The sequence below is a fragment of the Argiope bruennichi genome, chromosome X1 (assembly GCF_947563725.1).
Source record: "Argiope bruennichi chromosome X1, qqArgBrue1.1, whole genome shotgun sequence".
Lineage (NCBI taxonomy): Eukaryota > Metazoa > Arthropoda > Arachnida > Araneae > Araneidae > Argiope > Argiope bruennichi.
In genome coordinates, this window is record NC_079162.1 from 100,168,867 (window position 1) to 100,194,086 (window position 25,220).

Below are 25,220 nucleotides of genomic sequence, written 5' to 3' on the forward strand. Positions count from 1 at the left end.
TCATGATGTAAGGAGTCGTAAATTACTGAAAACGAAAAAGTAGTTTAGAACCCATATTTGCACAAATATTAAAACTGGAAGAAAAATAAAAGCTTGAAAATATAAGGAATTTTATATTCCATAATTTGATATAAGCGTGAGAACTGGAGAGTTTTAAAGATATTCAAGAAAAACTAAAATGGAATCAGAAAACATCGCTGCAACATTAGTACCGATGTTCGCAGAGAGCGTTGTCAAATTCGAAAGATAAATTCTGAGCAAGGATAGTAGACCTTAATTAGATGAAAAAGTACCAGTAAACATAGGGCATCAAGAGGGTAAAGAATCACCATTCAACATGGGGCACCGCACGACATTTAGTAGGCGAAAATCCCCAAAATTTAGAGAGTCGGAGAACTGTTGGAAATTGTAAAAAATTAATAAAAAAAATAACAAATGGAGTTTCAACTAAGAATTTTCTTTTAAATGAAAACCCATTTTAAAAGTTTTTTTTTTTTTCTTTCATGCTGATAACATGCGGGTTTCATGATGTAAGGAGTCGTAAATTACTGAAAACGAAAAAGTAGTTTAGAACCCATATTTGCACAAATATTAAAACTGGAAGAAAAATAAAAGCTTGAAAATATAAGGAATTTTATATTCCATAATTTGATATAAGCGTGAGAACTGGAGAGTTTTAAAGATATTCAAGAAAAACTAAAATGGAATCAGAAAACATCGCTGCAACATTAGTACCGATGTTCGCAGAGAGCGTTGTCAAATTCGAAAGATAAATTCTGAGCAAGGATAGTAGACCTTAATTAGATGAAAAAGTACCAGTAAACATAGGGTCGCAGATAATGTTTTTCAATGAAAAATCGCAAATCGGGTGGAGTTTGCACGCTGGATTCCACACAGGAAGATACACACTTTTCTGCTACAGCTTTATTCTCAGATGCAGCCTGCTTTACGAGAGAAGACGTCTTCAATAGGCACAATGCGAATATTTGGTCGTTCGAAAATCCCCGTATCACTATTTCGTCGAACGAAATCACGTCACATGTTCGATATTAACATCTGGGCAGTCACCTATTTGGACCGTATCTTCTACCCGAATGCCTCATCTACACAAAGGACTTCGTTTTCTTCCAGCACGTTCCACCGGATTTACTGCAGGGAGTACCGACAATCGTACGCCAGAACATTTGGTTAATGCATTATGGCGCATCAGCGCATTTTAGCTACATTCGTGAAATCTGATTTGTTGTTTGTGAATAAAGTTTAACGACCATCAATTTTGCAATGTTCATTAATGAATATTTGCTCGCTGCTTTTATTTTTCTCGAACGCATAAAAATGTTACACACAACAAGGCGTCTTCTCGATTATCTTGTTCCTAATCCGCGCATTCATAGGGCCCATTCTCTTCGTCAGCCTCATTGTCTTTTCTACGTCTGCTTTTGTGATTTTCATTAAATAAACGTTACCTGCGACTCTTATGTTTTCCAATAATTTTTCATCCATTTAATGCTTATTATAATTGTTCTGAATTTATCTTTCGAACTTGACAACGTCCTCTGCGAACATCGGTACTGACGTTGCAGCGATGTTTTCTGGTTCCCATTTTATTTTTTCTTGAATATCTTAAAAATTCCCCAATTTTCATACTTCACGCTTATATCAAATTATGGAATATAAAATTCCTTACATTTTCAAGCTTTTATTTTTCTTCCAGATTTAATATTTGTGCAAATATGGGTTCTACATTACTTTTGCGTTTTCAGTAATTTAAGACTCCCTAGATCATCAAACCTGCATGTTATCAGCAAGAAAGGGGAGGGAAAAAAAAAAAAAAAACCCTCCATTTTTTTAAAAATTATTAATTTAAGAAAACTCTGAGTTGAAACGCCATTTGTTATTTTTTTTATTAATTTTTTACAATTTCCAACAGTTCTCCGACTCTCGAAATTTTTGCGATTTTCACCTACTAAACGTCGTTTGAAACTCGTGTTGTATGATGATTCTCTATCCCCTTGATGCCTAATATCACCCCTCTGAATTTGTCGGTCGAATTCGGCAACATCCTGTATTACATATATATATCACTTTTGAGAGATAAGACATAAGATTTAAGTATTAATTCTTCACTTAATACAGTTCTACAGTACAGTATATTAATTCTTTTTTTAGTTTATCACATTTTTTCACCAAATACAGGTCTACAATACAGAACAGTACAGTAATTCTTCACTTAGTTCATCATATTTCCATTTTCAAAAATAAAACGCAAGTTTTAGATACTCATAACACTAGCAAGCTTATTAGAAGGACTAACGATATTGGAAAATCGTGATTAGCATCAAATCAGCATTCATAAATCAAAGCAATTAACTTCACCTTTTGATTGTTTTTCTCTATTTTAACATCGAAATATTTGATATAATCCTAATATTTATATCCTCATTATTCGTAGTACTCTTCTTCAACAATGAGGATGAAGACTATTCAATGCAAAACTTTTACTGGCAATCGAAAAAATCTTTTGCCAGTAAAAGTTTTTTATTTCAGAAACCAATTTACTTTGGCGAGAGAACAGCACAAATATGATGAACATGAAATAACAGTGAATGCGAAATTACATATATATGTTTTCAAAATGTTGTCATAATGCATCAGTACAACTGCTGATCTGCTCCAGAGCATTCCTCTGAATATGAAAAACAACTTTTTTTTTTCTTTTCAAAATCGGAATCAGAATCATCTTTATCAATGACAAAAAAAGCTTCATTTGCTGCATTATAGCTTTTATTTTCATTGGCATCATCAAAATTCTCCATACTCAGGAGTTTCTCTTCTTAAAGTTGGTGGATAACACTCATTTGCAGCACCAAGGCTTACATTTTCACTAGCTTTATCAATATGCTCCATACTCAGAGGAATCTAGGGACAGTGGATTACACTCAGGACTCGCATCATATGTAACTTCTTTCAGTGCATTTTTTATACCTGCGTGCTCATTACTGTCAGTTAACTGAAATGAAATACATTCCATTTCTGTCACTGTAGTCAGAGGACATTTTACTGGCAATCGATATTGCAGACTTTCACATGGTTTAGAACTTACATAGGATAATGCATCATTATCATCATTTTGCATTATTCCAGTCTCAATGTCTTGCTGGCTGTCAAAGTTAAGTAGCTGCTTTCCAGTATGATTTTTTTTTTACCATCACCATTTAAGTCCTAAAGTTTTTCATCCATCTTTAATGGAAATTTAAACATTTGGGTATGATCGGATTCCTTTTCACTATGACATTCTTTATAATTATTACAGTTAGGTTATTGAAACTTTTCATGGTCAATTTTATTCTGTTGAGCAAGTTTTCTGACTAAAAAGGCAGCTTCTTCATTTCTTTCTGCTAGAACTAAGGGGTGCTTTATAGTTTTCGAAAGTTTCCGCATTGGACAATTATTATATCATATCTTTCTTTTCGTCCCTTGTGCTTTCAATATTTCCTCATTTCTAGCAATAATTCCACACCTCTTTTTAAAGGATACATCGCGTCCACATATGCGATTTACGAATTTCTTTATCTCACGATCAAACTTTTCTCGGCTTAGACTTGAGAACTGACCGAGTTCTGCCTCCGTATACACTCTAAGTCTTCAACGGCATTTCCAGCTGGTGGGCAAATTCTTTGAGCAATTTCTTCCAAAAATTGTTGATCGTAATGGACGTGGAAGGGTTGAGGTTGTGGCAATTCGGGGATTTCAGGAGAAAGGCGTGGTATAGCAACAAAACAGTTTTGTTTTCTTAAAATATGATCAATTTCTCCTTCTTTCTCAATTTCATTATTTACAGCTTGCGCAGCTCTATTTTGCAAATTTCTTTTACGGCACTTCCTCTGCCTTTCCAAAATCCAATTTGCGCTTTCATATCATTCTCATTGTTACTTCTTTTTCTCTTTAAAACTTTAGAATTTGATCCATTTCTATTGTTCAAATGGAGTTGAGAAGTTTTAGTTTGAGAAGGTGATTGGTGCTTTGCATATCTCCATCATTTATAGCTTGCACAGCTATATTTTGCTTTTCCCAAATGCCATTTTATATTGTTCATGTCACATCTTTTTAAAACTTTAGAATTTGATAGGCTCTTTGTACTTTTATTTCCCAAATTCAGCATACATCTCTATAAGTTTACCACGGAATAAAAGCTCCCAAGGATCGCTTTTACCTATACGATATCCCCCCTGCCAAACTTCTTTTTCTGACTCAAAACTTACTTAACTAATGGCTCCCTATCTATTATGATATTTGGACTTATTTCATAACATGGTAATCTTTTGGTATCGCAACCTGGATTGATTCTAACTTCAAGCTCATTTTGCGTTCCTGAAAAATGTGATCCTTGAAATTGTTTATTCAAACAAAAATGTCTATTAGATCCTATTATTTTCTGAGAAGATGGTTTGATGACTGCTGCATCATATTCATCAGACTTCAAATGGTCAAGTCTTAGATAACAGTTTTTTATGGCAAATTTTTTCAAAAGTTGTGCATCAGATAGTTTGATACTGCTGCTTTAGAAAGAATTTCAATCTTTGTCCCAGTGTCTGAATTCGTATTTCGGATGCAAAGAAAACGATATATGTTTTGGGTCAGATCAGGTTCATAAACAGTTTTTTTACAGCAAATTTTTCCAAAAGTTGTGCATCAGATAGTTTGTCTGACACTTGTCTTTTTCTATATTTCAGATTCATTTTGAATTTCTTTAAAAACACTACGAAGTAATAGAAATAATTCATATGCTTCCAAATTCACATATCTGTTTAAACTTATAATCGAAACCAAAAACGATAGAACGCGTACATTTTATTGCAACAACAGCGCTTTTACACATATCATTGGTCTGAGGCGATTTCAGATTTTCAACAGATGTTCTCTGTGGAATTCCAAGTTTCTTCGCAGTGATGGATTATCAATCATTGAAATGCCGTTTCGTAAACCAATTTTGTCGGAACTCAGAGGGATTGAACTCGTTGGAATATATTCTGCTAATCAGATAAAGCATTTGCCAGCAAATAAATAAATAACTCGCTATTTTGTGCTTATTATGATAGCCATCAGGAATGATTTATTTTGTGCTTAAGATTTAAAAAAGATCTTTAGCTGTTTTTAATAATAATAATTTTAAAAAAAACCCGAGAAAAAAAACTTTTTTTCAATTAATTTTTTCTATTAATCATTTATTGATAGATACTGACTAAGTCGGATATTTGAGGGGTGTCAATATTTCACATGATACTCTTTTTCTGTTGCTAAATTAAATTAAATTATTGACCGATTTATTATTTTTGTTTGAATAGCTTTCAATTTTTAATAATCTGCACACGAACAACAAATAGACAATATTAACATTCTTAATATTTAATTTGGTTCTTAATACCATATAAGAACCAAATATGGGAAATGCTTTTGCTATTTAATTTATATATTAAATAAGGGTAATTTTATTTGCTATGCGAATCATAAGAGTATCTTACAAAATCAGCTAGTTATTACACTCTTAATGAAAAAGATAAACTATAGATGGTGTCATGTTTACAATACTGTTATAAAATTGTTTTTGAATCAGGGGGAAAAAATCCCATAGAAGGCAGGTTTTTTTTTTTTTTTTTTTTTTTTTGAAAATTATGTAGACGCACTGAGATTTATGGAGATCCCAATTGGATTACTTTGTTAAAGGGTAAAATACATAAAAATAAAAGGGAATTTTCATAAATTACAATCTTTAAAATCTTTATAATTATAATATTTATATTAGCGAAATAATGCATTAATTTTACTGTTTTTTTTTATTTTTTATTATTCCCTAAAAGTGTATAGTTTTGCGAGACACAAACGCCGCATTTAGCTATGTTCTACACAATACCGATTTAGCCTGTGTGAATAAATGATTAATAAAAAAATTTATAGGAAAAATGAGTTTCCTTCAGGGTTTTTTTTTTACTAAAAAAGTTTAAAGTTTTTTTTATATCTTATGCACAAAAAGTAAAACATTCCTAATGGCAATAAACACATACACACAATATTATGGGGTTTTTTTACTGGCTAATGTTCTATCTAGTCGGTTGAACGTTAACCCATTAAACGCCAAAACTCAAAATCATTATTTGTTTTCGATGCAAACAATACAAGTTATTATTTTGACTACTTATAATAGTAATTTAATGTAAAAATAAGGAAATTACACTTAGCTTTAAAAATATGGGGTGTTGCGTTGGCGCAACGTCAGCGGAAAAGAAGTACGAATGTTGATCGTTTTCACCGAGCACAACGCCGCATTTTCTTCCCGTTTTAAAAACTAGACATTTTTGTGAGCTTATTAATGTCTGTAAAATAGTCAAAACACTTCTTTGAAAATTTTAATCTATTAAAAACTAACAAATAAATGTAATTGACAAGCTTATTATGTAAGAATAAGGTGATATTAATTTCAAGTATGATATGCTTCACTACAATTGTGGTGTAAAGCAACTTCACAAACATTGCAGCGATAAACAGTTTGGCTACGGCAATACTTGCAACGTAGTCTTCTACTGTCTGTAGGCTTAACAATAAAATGTCCTTAGAATATTGGTTTTGTAAGGCTGAATTTGCTCGGACGTCCTGTAGCTGATCGTTTCTTATTTATCTCTCTATCCAAGGGCGTCTGTAACAGATGAAGCACAACCTCTCGTCTAAAATCCAACAGTGACTTTTTACTTCCTTCATCAGAAAATCTTGATATTCCCCGAGCATTTGTTAGTGCAACATCGATGAAATTGGAAAATATCGGTCACCACCATCTTTTGCCACGGACCCTAATTCTGTAATTGGAAACAAAATTGTCACACAAATCCACACCACCTGTTTTATGATTATATTGCTCAATGCAGTGAGGTTGGGTTACTAATATTTTCTTCTTCTGATTTTTAGAGTATCGAGAAACATTTTTTAGTGGTTCAGTTTTTCCAAACGTTGATCCTATTATCACAGCAGAGTTGTCGTTCCCCCGAACAACAAGTATCTTTTTTTTTTTTTTTCAGTATGAAGAAAACAAAAGATTGAAAATATCTGCACTAGTTTTATCTTCTATGATTTGTTTGAGGCCTATCAATTGGTTCCTTTCTTGACCATCGTAATTCTTCCCTTTCAGGGTTTTTTTTTTTTTTTTCTTTTTCTTTAGCAGAACTGTTGGGAAGATTTAACTTCTTCTTCACATGAATTTCAACTTCCCCTGCAATATCTCTAGGTAAAGCTTCATTATCTACTTCATTACCTTCATTATCACTAGCAATATTTTCATTACCTTCTTCATCACTAGCATCTGCTGTTTCTGGAGATACAACAATATCGGTCTCATTTGCATTTTCGTCATCGGAATTTTGTTCGAAAATTTTTTCCAAAGCTTCTTCTAACGTAAGATATCTTATTCTACGGCTTTTAAACCACAGAGAATAAAAAAGTTGCTACGAATAAGACGCACAGTACTGAAATGAAATCTTTCAAGAAGGATAACAGTATATCCCCTTTCCGCTGACGTTGCGCGAACGCAACACCTGTTTTTACTTCCCCCTCCTCATCCACAGAAACACCTGCTTTGTGGAATGTACTGTCAAAGAGTGACCTTGACTAATGTATTTCACAGCCAAACCCCAATTTGTTTTCAATTTTTATTTTTTCTAAGAAAAAATGAGTTTGGAAATTTTAACAAAAAAATTGCTAAAAGTAAAACATCGATTATTAGGTGTAAAATAATTTATTTAAGTCAATTTTTTCACTGATTTGTTAGTAGTGCTATTCTTTAACATAAAACTGTAATTTATTCAAAATTTGTTTAATCGTTATTATTTTATATTTATGTATATTGACCGTTGCGTCAACGCAACACCAGCGGTTAATGGGATAATAGTTCAATCCTTCTGCGTTCCGATAGAACTATAGTTATTGGTTGTCTGGTATCAGTAACGCGGTAGAAAATGTGACCTTGAACCGCCTATAGAAAATACACAGACTATAGTTGGCGAAAGGGCATATCAACCATTGTCGAGGCTCGAGAACCCGACAGAATATATTTGTTGAAAATCCGAAATCGCTTCAGACCAGTAATATAAGTAGACTCCCTCAATTTTTGCTGTTGTTGCAATAACATTTACGCGTTCTACCACTTTTGTTTTCGTTTATAAGTTTTAGCAGAAAGGTGAATTTTCAAGCCTATGAATTATTTTTGTTACTTCATACTATTCTTAAAGAATTCAAAATAAATCTGAAATGAAGTAAAATATGACATTTCTTTTATACGACACCGCACGGAAAAAAAAAGAAGTCGCATTAGGATTTAGCATATTAATTAACCCTTTCTAGGACCGTGGGAAGTATGCTTCCCACCAAAATAATCAATCTTTGTATGAAATTATGTAGGTTGGCATAAGTTCTGACAAATGTTTTTAGAAAGACAGAAACGTAGATGCTTCAGTTCTTTATCTTACACAAAATGATGTGTCTTGATTTGTTACTTAATTATTAATTAACCAAATTAAATTTGTCTAATAAGCTAAATGAATCCCTTTTCTTATTCTAATTTCAAGCCTCAAAATATTTTAACATAATATGACTAGAAAAAAATGGCTTTTTAAAGGGTTAATGAAGATTTTAAGAGATTAAAAGCAAAACAATAGCGTTGGAATTCTTTTTTTTATGCTAAGTTAGATTCTTAAGATGTTTGGAAATTATTTTGTGCAAATGGAATGCTTTGAAATGTTATATTCTAAACTTATAGCCGATAAAAAATGTCACATAAAGAAAATAAAATTAAAATGTACGATTTTAAATGGAACAATTTCTTACCAGTTTAAAAAAAGTATATACCTGAAACATATTTAGTGAGCCAAAGGACAAATATTCTGAATATCTTTTACTGAGAACTGCGCTTCGAAAAAAAAAAAAAAAAAAAAAAAGAGGCTTTTTTTGGCCGATTATTTCAAACGATTTTGTTTATTTTCTTAATGTTTTATGCATTTAAAATAAAACATTGTTAATTAATCGATCTTTCAGATTCATTCTGAAGTACTTTTGAATTAAAATAAAACAGATTAAAGGAAATTAAAAATTTCCAATCTACATAGCGTTACCCCAACTGGCGTAGAAAAATTCACGCATTTGCGTTACCGTAACTGGCGTTGAAAATTCACGCTTGCGCATTGTATTCTGATTGTTTACATTTCAAAGGAAGCGGACTCGATTTAAATTATTTTTAGGTTAGTTGCATGCTTTTGTAATTAAATTGCATTTATGTTAGTTTAAGTTCATCGTTTTTTAAGCAATTTTTTTAACCTGTTTTCGACCGATTATTTTAAACGATTCTATTCATTTTCTTAATGTTTGATGCATTAATATACCTGTTCAAGATGAATCTGAAAAAATTTTGTTGACAAATTTTTGAGATATTACCTAAATTAAGAAAGATATTCTTTAGTGCCCATAAGGTTTAAATGCTCAGTGACTCTGTTTTCAGTAATCATATTACAATATTATATATATATATATATATATATATATATATATATGCTTTGTTTCAGTAAAAAATATTATTATATTAGTTGCAGATTAATCATTTCCACTTTAATTTAAAGCATAAATTCTACGGGAGCTAACAGAAAATTGGAGAGATACAGATTACGCTATGACTGAAGGCCTTTATAATATTCTGAGTGAATTGAAATTTGAAGTTTTAAAATATTTTAATGAAGAAGCTATTAAAGTAGGAATTACATAAAATAGTTAATTATTAAAATTTTAACGAGCATTAAGATTGGCGAACCGGCTGGTTGCCAAAGGCGGCTAGTTTCAAATAAAATTTCATTCAGATACTTTCCCCTTTATTTTGCGAAGTGTGTTAAATATGAAACAACGCATCATTCTTAAAATGCCGATTCACAGAAATTGGCGGGTAGGCAAAAGAATTACGGAAAATGAGCAGTTGTTTTGTATCTGGGAAGTTCGTCTTTTATTTGTTGTCGGCCTTTTGGCTAAGATCAAAGTGTAGTATCTGCTCTTATCAGCTTATTTGTTGTCTTCCTGAGTTTAATTGGCCTTTTACCATCTTTATGACTCGACTTCTGGGGGAGGGATTGATCTATGAAAGAGAATCAATATCTTTAATTCAAACTAAACAATTACTAAACACATGCGGAAAGATTTGAATTCAAAAATTTATCAAATTAAATGCTGATAAAAATTTTCTTATTTTACAATTATTTACTAACTTGCAAGCTGATCTATTGATTTATGATGATTTTACTTTAGATTTGACTATTTCGCATTTTTTTGCGATTTTTCCTCTTGTTTGTTTTCACAATTTCGAAACTACATCGAAAATGTCGAACTGAAATATACAGTGAAATTATTATCCTCAAGAACGTCCAATAGCAGTTAAAACAAATTAACGATTTTCTTAGGAAACTACAAATGATAATTTATAAGTGAATATTTCATTCCACATAAATTAGCATTATAGCTTGCATAGAACTTATGTCATCGTAAAAAATAATTGAAGCTTTATGTTTTATTAATTTTGAAATTTAATATTCTTTTTTTTCTTCTTTGATTCTAACAACAACAATTTATTTCTATATTTGCAAAATTTTAAATTGGTATACGACCAAAGTTTCACATAAATTGACTTCTTTTTCTTGAAATAAATATTTAAAGCATGTTTTGTATACATATAAATTCACGTCATCCTATTTTGCATGCTATCGATAAGTGAAATTAATTGCCTACATCGATAAATACTTCTAAACATAGAATAATTCTTTACGCCAATTTTCGAGAGTTTTCAAGAAGATTGGCAAGCATTTGTATAACTCACGCATCCCAATTTCACTGAAATCTAAACAGTACTAACTCCATTTGTTTATATAATTTGGTACTCCTTCTTATGTAGGAAAATAAACTTCAAAAATAATGAAAACTTTTCTTTTAAGTATTTAAGATTTTTCAGCTTATTTTTTCAAATTCAGTTCAGTTCATTCCAGAGTTATTTTATTGCCTTCTAAAACATTTACCGATGTTAAAATAGTACGTCGACATAACATGATTAATAAATGATCATTGGGCGAATATTATGGTTTATTTTAAAGCAAAACAGCTTTTCTTCATTGAATCCATAATTACAAACTATAATAATAATACAGATTTCGGTTCATTGTTATTTCCATTCCAAGCAGTTCCTAATTAGAGGAAGAAAGTGAAATGATGCGAAATTTTTATAGCATAAATGTTTACATATTTAATTCATCAAATTAAAAAAAACAACAGATCTAATTGAAACTAAAACTTTTGTCAATTACGTGTTGATAAAGCCAGCAAATGTAGCAATAAATAATGTTTTTTCGAAAGGAAGAAAATTAGAATTTACTTCATTCCTTCAATTCCATCGCATTTTTTATAAAAAGAGTGTATGCATTAGAAACTTATATTTCAATTAAAATTTAAATAATAATATTTAGCTAATCAGAATTTGGGAGGAAAATATATTCTTATGTATAAGATCTTAAGAGTATCGTTTATCTATTCTAATTGCCTTTTTGAGGGTGACTACTTCATTAAAATCGATTACAAATAGTTGACGCAGAAGGGGGGGGGGAATTTATATTTTTGTTAAATTTCACAAATGCATTAAATAAGAGCAGTTTAAAAATTCGAAAATAAGTTCTTAATAAAAACCCTTTATAGATGTTTAACATGACGTAGTTCATAAAGTTTTAAACTGAAAAATTATTTTGAAGCATTTAAGGGCGAAGATGTCATCATTTTTCAATAAAATAAATAAATAATGCTCAAAAAGAGATAGCGAATTTTTGAAAAAAATGGGATGGGATATTTTTGCCTATGGATCAATAGTACTTCAGTAACAAATTATGTGGCTCTAGAATAGTTTTTTTCCCAGCTATCCAGTCATTTTACTAAAAATTCTGTTTTATTATTCCAGATGACGATGCTACTGCTTCTAAAATTTAATACGTGCTATTATTTGTACGTACGAGATTACTATAATTATTTAGTTCCTGCTCTGAACAAATACTAATATATTGCAAATGTTAATTGCTCAACAGAAAAATATTATAAATGAGGATATATTTAAAAGAAAAATAAGTGAATGTAAAGACAATTTTAATCCTTCATAAATCCTAAAGATTTTAATAATTTAATTCTTCATAAAGTATTTGGAAGTGCATTATCACTCGACGATCGAAGTTTAAATGTTGCGGAACTTTCGTCCAGTACAGTATTCCTAAAAACATCTGACTTTGTGTAACCACGCACAATAAACAAAAGCAATAAAATCTGATTTGAATGAATGGTAATTTGTATCTAGCCTGGAGACGGATGACTGCACAAAACTTAGAGAGGGGTAGAAAAAATCCAGCTAGCACTTTCGGTGCATCTCTCTATTGAAAAACTCATGCGGTTTTACTAGAGTTTTTTGGTCCCACTGCTGTCGATTTTCGAAAAGTTTTACACACAGAATGAAACCACCCAGAGGGTTAAATCTTTAATATTTTAATAAAGAAAAAATTATTAGAACTGTTGCCCTGATTATCAATTTTTAAAGAATGGGAATTTTTCAAAGTTACAGCAATGTTTTTACATGTTAATTTTTTTAATCTTCGTGTGTCATTCTCATTAATGTTCTATAACTGAAATAGCAGTTTTCCAGCACATGAAGATTTCAGTAAAGAACAAGAAATCGTAAAGAAAAAGAGCGATGTCATATGTTTCAAATATTTTTCCATATAGTTGTTTCCTGTTACTTTCTTTGTAGATTGTTTTATGGTACAAGATTGGTTTGAGATTTTATCTGAATATCATTTATTACATTTATATAATGATTTCTGAATGAACAAAGTAATTCATATTATGAATTTGCAATGGTTTTAATTCATAGACAACTGTAAACTATAAAAGAAAATACAGTCAGAGCCGGCCATCTGAGGGGTGCAGCGGATGCTATGCACCAGGGCCCCCAACACGATCAAGAATTAAAATAGTGTTCTGAATAATAATAGCGGGACGGAAAGAAGAGAGGAAGATATTTACCTCACCTGCTAAGTTAAATTGCTTATAATACGTTGAAAACCCAAACTATAAAATGCTTAATATTGTTTGATCTAATCACATCCATGCCTAGGAAATAACCCCCTGGGTGTCAAAATGGAAAATTAGCAGTGAAGAAAAAAAGAAATTTCAAGAATTCACAAATAGATCTGTTTTCTTGCCAACGAAGTAATTCTGGCAATGAAATTGATTCGACTTCAGAAGTTACAATTCAAGCTTCAACTGGAGAAGAAAGTTCCGCACAAACTACACAATCTTGCAACGGAAGTATAGAAACTATGAAGAACCACATTTTATACAAATATGATAGAATTAGAAAATAACGACGAAAATGACAATAACAAATGTGATCAAGTGCATATAAGTGATTCAGGTTTACGATCAAGTATTTTAACTGTTAAGTTTAAAATGTTTTGTGTTTATAACAGACTTGTACAACACAAAGGAGTTTTTGCTAAGAATGCTGAAGGCAGATCATTTTCAACTACGAACTACTTTTTATATATATATATATATATATATATATATATATATATATATATATATATATATATATATATATATATATATATATATATATATATATATATATATATGCGCAACTGGTTGATTTATTCAAAAACGCAAAACTCGGTATTTTATTTTTGATGTACAGAGTTTTCCAGAGGAAATGAAAAATATACACGATTTACAGGTGTTTACAATAACTTAAGAAAGTTATCAACTGTAATTCAAGATCAGGAGCGTTCTATTTGTTACTTAATTCATTTATAGCTTAGAATGAATTACTGAAACGACTACATTTATATTCGACTGTTGATAAAACAAATCAAGTTAATATAAATACGGAAACGGAACGACTTAAATTACTATTTCAAATAATTGTAGATGTGATTCTATTTTTACCGTGTAATAATCTTCCCCATCGAGGAACCCATGAAATAACAGGTACATCCAATAATGGAAATTTTTTAAGTTAAATCGAATTATTAAGTAAACATGACTGCGCTAATGGATCATATAAACAGAATAAAAAAAAAATCGAAAAATAGAATTGTGCATAATTTAGCATACACATAACGGAAACAAATTATTCCTGCGTTAGAAAATGAAGTTCTTAATAAAATTAAAGACGATATAAAAGCAGCTACATACTACAGTTATAAATGGACACTACTCCTGATATTTCCCATATGAAACAAACTTCAGTCCTATTCAGTAAATTTTGAACAGAAAAGATGAACTATACATGATTAATTTATAGGGTTTATTGAAGTCACTGATGGGACTGGAGAAGGACAAGAAAGCTATATTGGAAATATTCAATGAGCTTGATTTAGATATCATGGATTACAGAGGACAGGTATACGACAACAGTAGCAACATGAAAGGGAAATTAAAAGGTGTACAATCTAGAATAATTGCTCTAAGCCCTCATGCAATTCAGGTGCTTTGCCTATCACACACTTTTAATTTATTAATTTGTGATCTGCTTCCAATAACTAGTGATAATGCTTCCATTGTAAAAATATATTTGGATATTGCAACATTTATATTGCTTCTTTTTGCACCTATAAAATAAATAAATAAGCTACAAAAGGATGGAAAATTCTGCAAAAGCACTTAAACATTACTTTTAAACCATTGTACGACACTCGTTGGGAAGCCGAAATAGATTCGGATAGAGCAGTGTATATATAGTTTGAACAAATTGATATACTGTTATTGTACAGATAAAAGTTGGATCTAAAAGTATTTCAAATTAATCACTGATATAAAAACTTTAGAAAAACATGAATTTGAAAAATGTTTTGTTCATGAAATTGTTTTGCTACGAGATATGATTTTGAATGAAAGGGATGTAAATAACGCGCAAGACGTACTGCAATATATATTAAATAATTATAATAATGAGTTATTTCTAAATATATTAACTGTGCCAAAACTTTTCATGTTGCCAGTTACTTTTATAAACGATAAGAACTTTTTTAGCAAATTAAAATTAATAGAGAATTATCTTCGGTCAAACAGGGATGCAGTACACTTAAATGCATTTGCTATCCTAAGTATCGAAAAAGAAATAAATAATAATAATAATAATTTTTCTGAAGTAATTAATAGCGAAAAAAATCGCGCATTAAATAAATATGCAATAGTAATATGCTCTCGTGTTTGTAATGTACAAAATATTTAGGCTCACAAAAGCTTTTTTGCACTTGGGGCCTTATGTACAGAAGGTCGGCTCTAAATACAGTGTATAAAAAATGCAATTTAAAATTATTTTGCTGTAGCCCACCCTACAAACATACAAAAGAAATTGTAAGTAACATTATAGATTTAATAACTTTCTGTTAAAATGCATTCATTAAAGAAAAAAAATTGAAGACAAATGAGCTTAATTAAGACATTTAGATAATGGATGTAAAAATACTTTTATAATAATACAGGCACTGCCATCCTGTTCACATCCATCCTAAAATATTACTTATACTAACAGAACAATTCAAATTTATGTAAATTATTTTCATTTCATTTTGCTTTTGAGAAGGTTACATACAAACTTACATTACGTATTTAAAATTATATAAAAACAGATGATAGACAGAGATTAAGTTGATTGCACATAAAAAATTACAAATGACCTAATTACCACAAATTGAACAACTAAGCAGTTTTATGTATCATTCATCACTGTTTGTCGAGATTCACTGATGGTTAGAAGTTAAGAAATAAATTTTTGTAACTTCCAAATAGCTAAATTTGTTGTGTAATATTTTAAATAATAATAATAATAAAATAATAAATAATAATAATAATAAACAGAAATGACAGTTGGATCAATTTTATAGTTAAAACAAAATTATAGAAAAATTTAATTACACTTCACATAACTTTTTCTAAGCATGAAGCTTCTTAGATGCAGAAATACTATTGAATAGCCTTTTTGTAAGGGACAGGAGCATTATTATAAAAATAATTTTTTAAAAATATATGTTAAAATAAAGCTCATAAATAACTACTAAAAATATGCTTGTTCACTGAATTGTCCAATTTTTAAGATTATGAAATTAAAATATGAAAAACATATGAATATTCATAAACATCAAAAATTCTGTAGATTTCACAGTAAAATCAAACTGCTGGCAAGTTAAATAAACAAAAAAGTGTCTCTAAATTAGATAATAATGAAAACAGTTAAGTGGCTAATTATCAGATGGCTAAAACCATCGAGAGAAAAAAAAAAAAGTTTAAATCAATTCCTTGTTGCTATAAGTAACAAGGATTCTTTCAAATTATAATTTTAACAAAAAGGATGAATTAAAACTGCCAATGATTATTTGAAATTTAATACATCCAATTTTATAAAATTAACCAATACACAATACAAGCTGTAAATAATAGATCAAAATAAATATCAGAATTTCATTATTTAAAATAGAAAATGATACACTGTTGATTAAAAAATGGTTTGATGTTATGAAGCATGTATTATAACGTGTTAATATGTTACATATACATATTAAAATGGCAATTGCATAACTAAAGGATTAATTATCCTTACAAATATTTTTTCCCATTCATCACATTCAAAGATATTTGAATCAAAACAAAAAACACCTCTTCATTCCTCAGGGCTTATATTTATATTCATGTATGTTCTAATTTGCATAATATATTTTGAATTTAAAGTTATACATTGGGTGAATTGAGGAAATTGCTTCAAAATTTAGGCAATTTTTAAAGCACTTCAGCACAGACAAAAAAAAAAAAAAAAACTTTTTACAAACATGCACAAGTAAAATGATGTATTTTATAAGCATAGAATGTTTTCTACTTTACAATACATAGTCTTTATTGAAAAATTTAAAACACACACACACAAATTTTAAATATGTATTTTTTAAAATTTTCTTTAAAAATCTTTATTTCTGTATTTACCTAATGTATTCTATTGTAAAATAAAAGATGCTTTTTTTTTGTTAAACAAAAAATTAAAATAATGGAAATTGTCAACAAAAGATTAAGCCACCTTTTATAAGATTAAATATAAAAATCTATGCCCCTTCTTCATATTTCTTAAAATTAACAAATTACCAGTTAATTTGAATGAATGCATCATTTTTGAAAATATTGTCACTGATGTAGAAATCTAGCATGACCATAAAAATCTAAGGAGAGGAGCAGCAAAATTTTTGAAATTTATTGCAAATAAGAGAATATACTTTAAAAAAATTATTTTATCCTGCTTTAAAAATGTATCACAAAATTTTTTAATAAAATGTATGTTTTTTATAATTTTATTTATATTGATATTATGATCTCAATAAATATAAATATTAATGGATTCAAATCGACAGTGAAAGTAATCTTTGAAAACCCTTCGTTTAAAAAAAAAAATCATATTTTAATTAAAATATTCTATTATGAAAGGCAAATCTAAAAATGGTTATAATTTTGTTTATATGTTTATTTCAGACTTAACATTTATTGAGAACATTATCTTTAAATAATATTTAATGTAAAAAACTGAAATTTTGATTGATGAGATATTGATAAGAGTACATCTCTCTCTATGTATGTATGAGAGTATGTATACCATAAACACTGGAAATTTACATAACTGATATAAACTACATAATTTTATGGAAAATGGGATAAAAAAATTAATTGCTCAAGAAGGAAGTCAAATGGTCTGTGTTGGAACTTGTTCTATTCCCTCACTCAAACATTTATGTAAATTATACAAAACAAACAAACACATACACAATTACCAATTTCATATTAGCTCTGAAAACTTAAATTTCCAATAATTGACAATGCTTATAGATTCTTCTCACCATAATTTTAAAATTGAAGTATAGAATTAGAAATAATTAAACAATTTCTGAAATAATTTTTGATTTAATTTTTAGAAACTTAAAAATTCATGAAGCTGAATTCACTCATGCACTGATGATTATGCCTTTTCCTTCCCATCAGGGTAACAATACTTAAGGGGAAATTCCTTTCAAGAAGATAATTGCGATTTTCAATCCTATGGCAAATTTTCTCTATTCCTTCAGATATACTACAAGAATTACTGTTCACATATGGATAGCAGAGTTCCGTATGGTGTTAAGTACCACAGTACCAACAATTTCAAAGACAGGAGATATTGCTGCTTTTGATCGACAGCAATACAGTAAATCACAAGATTTAAAAATCAATAGAGAGAAAATGCAACTTGTTTTGGGAAATAAGCAAGATGCATCTAAACTTGTAACATTATTATAGATTCAACAGTACATTTTTCAAGTAGCTGACCCATTATGAAATTAATAGATTAATTAAAATTGCATACATTCTACTTATGACAACATGAGCATGTAAAAGAAATTTCAGCACATTTCAAATTCTTAAAAATCATCATATGCATGCTAAAATAATTAAGAACAGGTTTCAAAGCTTTGAGCTTTGGAATGCAAAGTAACAGGCTAAGAAAATTAAATTTGTATTAAAAAGTAAAATTTGCTAAAATGTATTCAAAAGGCTGAATTCAATGGCAGTAATAACATCAGGACTTACTAACCTGAGCTGATATGTTAAATTTTTTTCCAATAATGAATAACAAGTTTGTCTTCTGTGGCAAGTCTGTTTTGAGATATATTTATTTACCATCACTTAAGAGCTCTTTTTCTGTAATGTAAACTGCAACACTGGATATTTAAGAATGAACACAACATTGAGCTATTTATTTGAAAATATTTAAATTAAATGCCTTTTTCATGTTTAAATATATGTATACGCTATAATATTCTTGCAAGTAAAAACCTTTAAAATAATTATAGAAAGAAAAATGCTTTTTTAGGTAAATTGCTGAGATATAATAACATGCTTTTCTAATAGAATTCAAGGATTTATAATTTGGTTACATCTTATTTCTGTTTTGTTTCATTCTGTGCATAATTTAAAATAACACTAATTAAGGAAGTAGAATTACATGATTTATGACTAACTTTTTCAGTAGTAGGGGCAATTATTTCTTTTCAAACCAAACCTTTAATTTGAACCAGAATAAGCTACATAGCAAAAAAAAAAAAAAAAAATTCTTTTAGAAATTTTAACAATATTTTTCTACCTCATTCATAAAATACATCATTCAACTGGAAAAATATTTTGCAAAAAGTTAAGAGGATTATCTCATTACACTCCTTCCTCCATTGGGTAGACCATGTCTCCTCCCCTATTGGGAAGAGCATGACTCTCTCTATGAGGCATACTCATGTGCCAAACCTTTTAACAACCCATAAAAAAAGTTTAAGCACACATTCAACAAACATAAGTAAAATAAATTCACCATATGAAATCTTAAAGAAGTTCATGTTTTTTAAGTTGCAACAAATTTGGCACAATCCATACTTTCTCTTAGGAAAAACCCTTGCAGTATTTCAATAAATGAAAGTTCCTCTTGTTGAAGAAAGAGGAAGCAGAAAAAGGAAATTAACGTGGTCTTTCAAGGGTTTTTAGGTCTACCTTAGCATGTATTAATCCCTTGTTCCCTTTTAGTATCCCTTGTTCTATCTGGCCCTGGATTCCTTCTCTTTCATCAGCTCTTCCTTCTTGACACTTCCAGTATTTTGTTCTTTATACAAGCAGCAAAATTTATTTTATTACACCACAATTAGTAATATAAAGAAAAAACATTATACCCCTACTTCATTAACATTTCAAATCCTTGATAGAAAAGGATCTAAACATAAGTATATAAAATTTGGATATAAAAATCATGCTAATTTTACCAAACATGTAAATAAAAATTTGTTCTGTTTACAATTTTTTTACAAAATCTTTCAATTTTCTCACAAAAAATTGTTTTTTCTCCAATTCATTAAACTGTGTTAATAATTAAAATCTCTGCTTATTGAACAAGTACATAAGTTTTATATTTAATAGCAATATTTCCTTTTATAAAAGGAATTTATTTTTCATAAAGACTCCAAGAAATCGGATTCTAGCTTTATTTATGTCAATGACAGCTAATTCTTTAGTCATCTGTTCCTCCTAAAACATGAATAATTTTAATAAATGCTGCATCCTGTTTCATCAGATGCTGGTTCATGAGAAATAATAAAAATAATTTTCAAAACTGCAGTTTTGTAAAGTGATAGTCTTGAAATAAAAGGGGAAAAAAAACCCTTATCCAATCTCATTTTTTTGACATTGACTGAAGATAATCTGACTTTCAACAATACACTCCATGAAATTTATATATTCCATGAGAACAGCATCATATTTATCTTCATCTTTTTATCTATTCTAATGTAAGAACAACACAGAACATGATTAATTTTTGTCACATCTACCAGTTTTCTCGGCAAAAACATTTTTTACTGATATATAGTTTATCAAATATCTACTCATTATGCATTCTAATATTTGTAAAATAAGCAATAGACAATCATGCTTGAAAAGAATATAACTTTATATCAGATACTTCTTTCATGGAACGTAAAATTTCAATAATGTATCTCCTCTTATACATACAATCATTTTATCAATTGCAGAACATGATGCAATGATAGGAAAAAAAAAAAAGATATTAACTATTCAGAGAAAAAATAATTTAACCCAAGAAATTTTCTTTCAAAATTTAAAAGACTATTTTACCAGCTTATATATATCATAAAAAGACAAAACTGGACCATGACTCTGAAACGTTGCGAGAAATGTCATAACATGCTACGAAACACATGTGAAACCAGGGGAAAATATCTCCCCTTTTCATAGACTTCTTTATATAGGTATCATCATCCCTCCTTCCCGCATAAAATTTAGGGAACTTGAACAAGGCCGTGAAAGCCATGAGCATTAAAATTTATATTTTCAGGATCCAACACATGAGCATTTTGTACCTTGTATTAAAGTAAAGTAAAGGAAATAGGTACTTTGGAAGGTTTCTGATCAGCCAACTGAAACCAAAATTTGACACATAGCTACAATTTTAGTAAAAAGATAATGAACCAAATATCATTTACTTAAATTTCTGCATTATGTTAATACACATTTGCATGTATACAGAAATGATAGATTTGTTTCAAACCACGAGCCAAGTTTCACAGATATAGCTCTTTGCATTTTGAAATTATCATTTTTCATTTGTACTTTTTAATTTCCTGTAATGGATTCTATTCGTTGATAGAAATTGCAAATTTTGTGTTAAGAAACAATAGAAAATTTCATCACTTCATCTCATAGCATTTCTAAGTTATTGTATTCACAGATAGATACACACAACTCCAAAACTTTGTTTTACGGCAATCTGAATTTTGGAGATAAAATCATACCCATAAAAAAATTTGTGGTTGAAATTTTGCTCTTCCTCTTAGAATACGAGAAAGTAAAAAAGGAATTTTTATTGGCATTAATCCATTTTTGCTATCATGGGCAAGAGTAACTGATAATTTTTAAGTAACTTTGAAACAGATGAATTTTTTGCTTTACTTTTTATATATGGAAGTCTTGAACCATTCAGTATATGAACTTTTGAAAATTCACAGTAAATTAACTACATGTTTCCCAATATATTATTAAAAAGTTACAAAAACTTGTCATTGGGAAGGGTGGGTGGGGAGGAGACAAAAAGTTCCGACAATAAAAATATTTAAATAAACTACTATTGGTGATTTACTAAATGATGTTGAAATACAACTAACAAATGTGTTACAACAGACACACACTGTAGAAGAGCATACAACAAGGTAAAATCATTTTAAAAAACCAATACAATTTTTTTTTTACATGAATACATAAAATTATTCTTTAAAAAAGTAGACCCCCTCCCCCACCATTTAAGCAAGTAAAAGGAGATGAAAAAAGAGTCAAGTAAATGAAAGAAATATATTTTCCCCATATCATGAGTAGTTTCCTAAACTGAGATAAAACTTATGCCACAAACTTCTGGATTCAATAAGATCCACGAAGAGATAAAAGATCAGACACTGCTAAGAAGACCTGCTCCTAGTAAGGCAGATCTAATGTGGTTCTGTAATCAGATAAAATTGCCAAAATTTACAAGTAAAAACTAGATATGTTTAGGTTGTAAATCAAATTCTATGCAATTTCCTTACTTACTTCTATATCAAATTCTGCTGGGAGGACATTTATTATATGTATACAAATTTTGATCCATGTTTGTACACTTGTTGTTCAGTTTGCACATTTATTTCAGAACGTTCGTATATTTTTGAAAGATTAAACATATCACTATTTTATCAATGTAGGTTTAACATTTAATTAATTGTAATATATTTTGAACAACATTTAATATTAGAATGTAGAGGTTGGGTTTTGTGAGTTTATATCTTCTATTCCTCGACACTTTTTATTTAAAGACCTGGAAGAGCAACCTAACATAAAATGTAAAACGTCAACTTTAAAAGAAGGAATCAAGACTTCAGTTAAATATATATTCAATTTGTTATGTAATGTTATACAAGGCAAAGATGAGACCTTGTTTATAATCTTACATGGGGAGTTGGCACTGTCTGCCTTTTTTAATGTAGAATGAAGTAATGGGAAAAAGGATGTTGGCTCAATAGTGATCTTGGCCTCCACTTGTTAAGTGCCAAAGATAAAAAGTAGCAGGTGTTGATCTGCCAGGACTTTCAAGGAAAGACTCTTATATATTCTTGACATCTTTTAAAAACATGGAATACCTTTAAGCATATAGCAATTAAGTTAATTTTATATAATTTATCAATAGAAAATTTAATCTGTCAGGTTAGCATTTAGAAATGGATTTAGTTAATATGCCAATATATCACATGGATTTAAAATCAAACAATTTCTTAACTGATTGATATTAACTTACTATTTATCTTCAATAAATAAATTTAATCTTTTTATTCAGCATTCAAAAGTATTTAACCATCTTTATAACATAAGTAATTACCTAATAGTGAGAATCAATGACTTATAATCTTTTCTGAAAATTTCTTAGATAGGAAACAAAAAATGGTGCCTTTGTTTTATTAGAAATAACTAATAAAATAGGAATAAAATAACAACAAAAAAAAAAGCAATGGAAAAAAAAATCAAAAATAAACACAATGGAATAAAAAATGCTCATATTATATCTATAAACAAATTTCGGATAATAAAGTATTTTTAGAACTGCAGCTTTATATTATTTATATTCATTAAACTAAAATTTGTGATATTTCTTTTGTAAATTTTTATTTAAATAAAACTAATTTATAACGCAAACAAGAAAAGAATAATAAAAAGCAGAATGGACCGAAAATCATATTTACATCGCGAAATAAAAGAATGCTTAGAATCATCGAGTCAGAACGATCGCTCACTAAGAAAGCAATAAATTTTACTAAGAACATATCTTTCATCACTCTTATTGTTTTGTAATAAAAAGTTGGTTAGTGACACTCTAACTTCACGCAAAATATTTTTTACGTTAAAAAAAACAACACCATTTCCAGAAAGAACTACTTCCTACTAAAAGAATTATTTCCAGAGCCATCTAGGTTTACAAAAAAAAACAACATCGTATAATTTCAAAATTGCACTTACCATCTTTTTTAATTTTCTCATTAAGATTATTGATATAAATGGTGTGATTTGGCGCGACAACTTGATCTAGCATGCTGAATTTATACGATAGAATAATTAGAATAAAACATTAAAACCGATTTTTACCCAACTTATCGTTGCCAGGGTGCACTTGATGCAGTTGGTAATGATCGAAGGAGTTGAGATGTTTCATAGTTATACAAAACTTCTTTGCCACTTTCTTCAAATAGGAAATAAATAATTTAAAAGGTTTTTGATCAGATGATCTTCTTATCAACTATTTTTCGGACGCAGTTGCCGACTTGTCATGATTTCGAGATGGAGATGTTAGTAATGTTTAGACTAATAAAGAATCTAATATCATTGTTTTCCTTTATTTAAACTGAAATTGATCTTTTTTGTTCATTATAAGAAAAGTATTAAAATAGTATTTTGAAGAAAATAAAAATTATATTTGCAATGTTTAGATATTATCTAAGATAATCTTTTAAAAATTCTTGCTTTGAAGAGATATCCAGAATTTTATTATCAGTATATTGTCAGTTATAGTATGATATTTTTTTAAAAGTAAGATTGATCCATAAATGCAAGTTTCGTTCAATTCTACAAAATCTTGCTGTTACGTTTTATTTAAAATTAATTTATTTATATATCACAAAGGTAGAGTTGAATATTTTTGAATTATATATATGTAATTGGTCATAAATTTCAGTTATATATCATCATTAAAAACTGATATACATGGAATGTATGTGTTATAAAGTTGTTATACAAAAACAAATCATCAATTGTTATATATAACCAAAACATGAAGTCACATTTATTTATTCAAAACTTTTAAAATTGGTATTTTGTAGTACTGTATACTTCAACTATAAAATTAAATAGTTATATTACTTTAAGTATAATTTTTAATTTATCAATAGCAAATTTTGTTCATTTCCATTGTTTTGGAAGGGATAAATGAATTTTCTGCTGATTGGTTAACATGACTGATTGTTGCATTATAAAAACTTGTGTTGTGTTGTGTAGTGCCTTATGGCACTTTACAAGCCCACTGACACTATAAAAACTTTCCTGTATGATCTGTTTCCATGGCTACCTCTAATTATAAATTTTGACTTTAATGAATAAGTTCTTTGAATTAAATATCATATTACATCATAGTGCATTTCATTGATTAGTGTTCTAAAAAATTATAAAGGTCATTTTATGGAAAACCAGTTTTTGTAACAGCTTTATTATTTATTTTTCATTTCTAGTTCTTATGAAATTGCAGAAATTTTTATTTATTTTCAACTTTGGTGCTACATGGAATTTTAGCAAAGCTTTTTTCTATGATGTATTACTAAGACCATATACTGTGTCATCATATATCAAATATATTGTATTCATTATACTCTTTACTGTGGGAATTCGATAGTTTAAATGTTGCTTCAGAGGAAAAAATATGCTTATTATTTATACTTATAACATTATGAATATGCAAAAGAAAAGAAGGGAGTCTGACATCT

The 25,220-nt window shown here is 29.0% G+C and overlaps 1 protein-coding gene across 1 annotated transcript in view; it reads right to left on the reverse strand.

Annotated features, from left to right (window-relative positions):
- The window catches only part of LOC129958039 (U1 small nuclear ribonucleoprotein A-like), a 45,614-nt gene extending 21,724 nt beyond the window's left edge, over positions 1-23,890 (reverse strand). Inside the window, exon 1 of the mRNA XM_056070191.1 lies at positions 23,707-23,890. Coding sequence (XP_055926166.1) covers positions 23,707-23,779 — 73 coding nt within the window. The 5' untranslated portion in view covers positions 23,780-23,890. The remainder of the gene's footprint in view (positions 1-23,706) is intronic.
- Between the last annotated feature and the right edge of the window lie 1,330 nt (positions 23,891-25,220).